This window comes from Colias eurytheme, chromosome 32 (assembly GCF_061535395.1).
Source record: "Colias eurytheme isolate Ceu_HAF_F1 chromosome 32, ilColEury1 Martin Lab GWU primary, whole genome shotgun sequence".
In the NCBI taxonomy this organism is placed as follows: Eukaryota; Metazoa; Arthropoda; class Insecta; order Lepidoptera; family Pieridae; genus Colias; species Colias eurytheme.
Genome location: NC_143011.1, coordinates 1,605,844 through 1,612,062, shown reverse-complemented (window position 1 = coordinate 1,612,062; position 6,219 = coordinate 1,605,844). Strand labels below are relative to the sequence as shown.

Sequence of the window (6,219 nt, the reverse complement as noted above, 5' to 3'; positions counted from 1 at the left end):
TGCGGCGGTCTGAGCGCTTTTCACTGCGGCGCTCTCTACTACGCCGGCTTCGCTGTTCATTGCCCTCACGACTGCCGTCTCGGCTGCGTGAAGGAGTCCTTGACCAATCACGGCCCATCACCAATCTTGTTATCGTTATCCCACTTCTGAAGCTGTTGGGTTGTGGAATGAAACGCCTTCTTCACAATTGATATTTTAATATTCCTCCTTGTTACATTCACTTTTTACTATAATATTCGCAATCTTTCACAATCTTAAATAATAGATTTAAATAACCCTAAAACAAGCATGAGGCACGGCTAAGGCACTGACTTGTTGACCGCACTAGTCGGCTGTTCAGGATCAATTGCTAGCTGATCGTTTCTTCAAAAAATGTGAGCGATCGACTGACAACTAACCGACTGGAGGGGAGGTTAAGTTGTCAGGCGGTAGATTATAAATAACAGAAAACCTTGTCTATGGAAAATAATGTACTATGTATGATTTTAAGATTTGTAACAGCTCGGCCATCCGATCTTCAACGAGTGCCTTCGTTGGCTTAAATTAAATTTAAACAAAAATAAAATGTTAAAATATGGAAAACAAAATGCAACCATACTTACATGAAATTGAAACAAATACTTATAATAATATGTATTTACAACTAGTTCCCGAAGTTTGAATTGGTATGATTAGCTTTTACAAATAATCAAAATTACACAAGGAAACAAGCCTAGAATAAGATTTACAAATTTCGAAAAAAAAAGAAAATAAATAAATATATATATCTCTATTGGAACTACTTCGACAATCGCTACAAACATTTGTATAACAAAAACTCACTTCTCTATCCGTTTGATTAGGACTAATTCAAATTCAAATAATTTATTGCTCACCAATACATTTTTACATATTAGTGACCTTATGCAGGTATTGCAATACAATCATAATGTTATATTTAAATTACATAATACTATCTCATACATTTAAATTTGACAATAATTAGATCACAAAAATAACAATGTACAATAATAATTGTTGCTTTCTTATGGGCGGCACACCATTGTACCCAGCATGCCCTCAACAGTAATCAAAATCACTCAGAACTCACTGCTTGCACATAGACTGCATATTGTTACTCTTTGGGCGGCACATCATTGTACCCAGCATGCCCTCAACAGTAATAAAAATCACTCAGTACTCATTGCTTGCACATAGACTGCATATTGTTACTCTTTGGGCGGCACATCATGCCCGGCATGCCCACAGTATGTAAGCTATTCGTTTTGGGCGGCACATCATTGTGCCCGGCATACCCATAATAATCATACAAAATCACTCGGTACTCACTGTTCACACATATACTGCATTTTGGTTCTCGTTGGGCGGCATATTGTGCCCGGCATGCCCACAATATGCAAGCTATTTCAAATTCCATGTGTTTGTTATAAACGTCGATCATTCTTCGTTCATACCAAACACGTAGACTTGACTCGTCATTTATAGAAGGATGTGTATTACAACATACATAAAGAACTTTAAACTACCTAATGTGTATGTATAAAATTTAATTATTTTGATTCTCAATGGCATCAGAACAACTATCATCACCGTCATTATCGCTATCAGACATCGATTTAAAATTTAACCAAGGGTGCATTTTGTCGGCTGCCACGACAGCTTCGTACCGCCTACCTTTTCGAGATAAAGGGGTATCCTCTACCACATAACGGTCGTTTAGTAAAACTTTAATTACGCGGTACGGTCCCTGTAGTTTGGGTTCCAACTTTTTAGACTGCCCGCTGCCAGATGCAACTGCTCTCAAAATTCGCACTAGATCACCTACTTTATATACTTTTGCCGCTTTTCTTTTTCTATTATACCGTTCTTCACTGACCTTCGCTTGCTGTTGCATCAGGCAGCGTGCATCTAATCTAATATCGTCAATCTTACCGTCTACTATTCCATGTCCTACATCCGAAATTACTTCACTTAATATACCTTGCGAAGGATTTGTAACTCTACGCCCAAATAATAATTCACTAGGAGTTTTTTTTGTGACGTCGTGTATTGTCGTATTAATGCCTAACTGTATATCCGATAGATTATCATCCCATGTTCTAGGATCTTTGCCATGGTTCATGGTTCCCAATGATGCCAATATAGTTCGGTTTGACCTTTCTACTTGACCATTTGCTCGCGGCGTGGCTACTGCATTCATAACATGCTTTATGCCTAAGGCCTGTATAAACTTCCTAAACCTCTTGCTGGTAAAACAGCTACCTCTATCAGAAATGAGGCGTGTTGGAGTACCAAAATACCCAATAAGATTTTTTTTTAATTACTTTTATAGTTTCCGACGTTTTGGTACTTTTGACGGCAGCCAAAGAAACAAATTTAGTAAAGGCATCGATGATTACTAAGATATATGAGTTCCCCTTCTTACTCTTAATGAAAGGCCCAACATGGTCCACGTGGACCGTGTGAAAGGGGATTTCTACTTTTTTTATGGAATGTAGGTGACCTTGTCGAGCACCACCTGGCATCTTATGGTGAGCACATTCTAAACATGCTGAAACATATTTGGTGACAAAGGTTCTCATTTTAGGAAACCAATATAATGCCCGAATACGATCTAAAGTCTTTTCTAACCCAAAATGGCCTACGTCATCGTGATTGGCTTTAACAATTTGCCAGCGTGCGCCTCTAGGCACTACCCATTTGATATTATCATCAGCTATGATCCTGTATACACGTCCATTTTTTAATTTGTAATTTTGAAATGTACTTATGTTGGGGGATTCTGGATCACTTAATATTTCTTTAATACGCCTTATATCGTCATCTGAAGATTGAACAGTAGTAATCCAATCTTCAGCAGTAACACTAAGTATATCAATAACGTGCAAATCGTCTACTTTTGAGTCTGATGGAGCTCGACTCAGGGCATCCACATGTGACATCTTATCTCCTGGTCGATACTCAATTTCACAGTCATATTCTTGTAACTGCACCCACCATCTTGCAATTTTCGGGATCACATCTCGTTTTGTAAGTGTGGTGCGTAATGAATTACAATCTGTTAGTATTTTGAAGCGTAGGCCTAACAAGTAGACCCTAAACTTGTTTAATGACGCTATCACAGCTAGAGTTTCTAACTCAAACGAGTGAAGTTTCTGCTCTTCTACCGTGGTTTGACGACTGTAGTATGCTACAACTCTCCATAAACCTTTCTCGTCTTTCTGAAGAAGAATACCCGCGATGCCAAATCTACACGCATCCGTGTGTAACTGAGTTTCTAAATTTTTGTCGTATAGTGCGAGAATTGGTCTGCTGGTCAATCGTTTTTTAATCTCTGTAAATGCAGTTGCTTCTTCTTCCCCCCATTTCCAAGGCGCATTTTTCTTTAGAAGACCCGTCAATGGTTTTACTATCAGAGCAAAATCCTTGACAAATCTTCTAAAGAAGCTGGCAAGACCTAAAAATCGTCTAACGTCATGCTGATTTAAGGGAGTAGGAAATTTTGAGACTGCTCCAGTTTTCGCAGAGCCTGGTTGGATACCATTACCACTTATTTCAAACCCTAAAAAGTCTAATTTATCAAACATAAATTTACATTTCTGCATTTTCAGTGTTAAGCCTCCTTCTTTTAATAAGTTCAAAACTTCTTCTAGTCTTTGCAGCGCTTCATCAAAGCAACGCGCGGGTATCAAAACATCATCCATATACACAATTACATAACTTAACCGTGCTTTATTAAGAATCTTATGCATGGCTCTTTGGAAAACCGAAGGAGCGTTTGCTAAGCCAAATGGCATTCTGGTGTATTCATATTGTCCATCTGGCGTAACAAACGCGGTCTTCTCTTGAGACTTCTCCGAGATGGGAATCTGATAGTACCCTGAAGCCAAATCCAGCGATATGAACATCTTATGGCCCGCTAATTGATCAAGAAGGTCTTCTACCCTAGGGAGAGGATAATGGTCTCGCTTAGTCCTGCTGTTTAAGGCTCTGTAGTCAACACACATTCGCCTCTCACCACTTTTCTTTCTTACCAATACAATGGGGCTCGCGTAAGGTGATGAAGACTCCTTAACTATACCACAATCTAACATTTCTGCTACCATGCGCCTGACATCTTCTCTTTCTGCATACGAGAGTCTATAAGGCCTGTAAACTACCGGTTCTTCATTCTTTAATTGTATATCCATTTCTAATACAGTTGTAAATCCGAGATCCTTAAGACAGGAAGAAAAACAGCTGCTATATCTTGCGAGCAAGTCCTTCACCATTTGTTTTTCTAATTCGCTAAGATTATCCCCTATAACAGGCTCAGATATATCATTCCTGTCAGTGAAATTAACGTTATTTACATATTTACAATCATGACTCATTACCATACTGCGTATCAGCAACTGTTCACGTTCTAGAATTAAACCCTTAGTTCTAGGATTTAAGATAAGAAGACAGCCTAATCCATCTTTTAATTCATATTCTCCCGGAAACAAATAGAATTCAGAACCATTTTGTCCCCGCATACCACCTCTAACATATACAGTACAAGAAAGTTCAGGTTTTGCTAATACTGCGACAGTTTGTATTGCCTCAGGGTTAATATAAGTTTGCTCCCTACATAACAAGTGTATTTTAGCGTTTTGGGTCTTACAAATCTCCAGTTTATCTACGGTTTTAGTAATTTTAATACCCGGCCGTTCTGAAAATGAATGCCCTAGAAGCACTGGATAGTTAATGAGGTTATCATTAATAACTAATATTTCTATATCTTTTTCAGTAATTCCTTGTACCTCAATATTAACTAACGACTTACCGATAGGCTGGTACGGTATATTGCCTAGGCCTTTTAGTAAGGGTAAATCATTTGTGGTCCAATCGAACCCTAGATTTAGGGCGTCCGTCAACCGAATTAGAGTACATTCGCTCCCTAAATCTAAATGACATTGGACATTTACCCCGTTAATACGTATAGGAAAAGTGTAAATACTCGCCGATTGTTGACTAGAGATTTTCAACACGGTTTTTTCCTTATCTAGCTTTTGAGCGGGTTCCATTTTAGAACACGCATTAGACAAATGACCTAATAAATTACAACGACTACACTTTAATAACGGTTTATTGCATTTATAGCTGGGGTGACCTACTTCGTTACAATTGAAACAAGTTATCCGACCCGGTTCGAATCTATTCGGCTTATTCAAGACCCTATTTGAATTATTTGGTACCGGCCGTTTATCCCTATCTCGAATTGATCTTTCGGTATCCCTAGAAACGCCTGGTTTAACAGTTTTAAAAAATTTGAGTAACTGTTCAGGTTCAGAAAATTGTGCCGCTTGAGCTCCTAGTCTAATACCCCTATCTTCAATTCCATAAATTAGACAATCAACTGCATTTTTGCCATATATGTTGCAACGGTTTAGTAAGTTAATTTTAGTGTAATAATATAATTCGGGAGATTCACTAAACCGTAGTTTTTTATTCAACATTTCAGTTAATAATTCACCATAATTCTGGGTAGATGGAAAAGTTTCAATTAATTTAACTTTCCATTCCTCCCAAGAATACAGCAAAGTGGGGAGACTTTGGTACCACGTTTTAGCTATTCCCGAGAGTTTAGGCAGAGCGTAGTGCACGACTTGTTTTTCTGACCATTCGTAAATTAATTTACATTCCTCAACCTTCGATAACCACGCATTAACAGTCTGTTCTTTTGCCATTGGATCAAAATCAGGTATTACATTGTGAATAGACGAAAATTTATCACTAGAACTAGATTTCATCGATTTAATCGCATCAACAAATGAATCTATTAAAGTACTAGTTACATCGCTTTTATCACCTTTTTGGGGTCTTGTAATAGAACAGTCCTTACTACGTTTCCTACTTCTACGGTCCCGATCAATATTCATAATTCTGCTATCGTGGCGATTTCGTAGCTGACTGCGGCTACGACTTCGATGTTCACCTGATCGTTGGCTGCGACGTTCAATACTACGCCTAGAACGTCGCTCACCGGGACTCCTTTGGTGGTGCTCAGTGTTAGGGCGGCTCCGGTGACTGGCACTTCGGTTCGGGCTTGGGCGCTGACTGCGGCGGTCTGAGCGCTTTTCACTGCGGCGCTCTCTACTACGCCGGCTTCGCTGTTCATTGCCCTCACGACTGCCGTCTCGGCTGCGTGAAGGAGTCCTTGACCAATCACGGCCCATCACCAATCTTGTTATCGTT

General features: G+C 39.1%; 1 protein-coding gene across 1 annotated transcript; it reads right to left on the bottom strand.

Moving 5' to 3' along the window:
* Positions 1-1,546: 1,546 nt before the first annotated feature.
* Positions 1,547-2,122, bottom strand: LOC149895121 (uncharacterized). Its single transcript, XM_090119153.1, has one exon. The coding sequence runs from the start codon at positions 2,120-2,122 to the stop codon at positions 1,547-1,549; it is 576 nt and encodes a 191-aa protein (XP_089975279.1).
* Between the last annotated feature and the right edge of the window lie 4,097 nt (positions 2,123-6,219).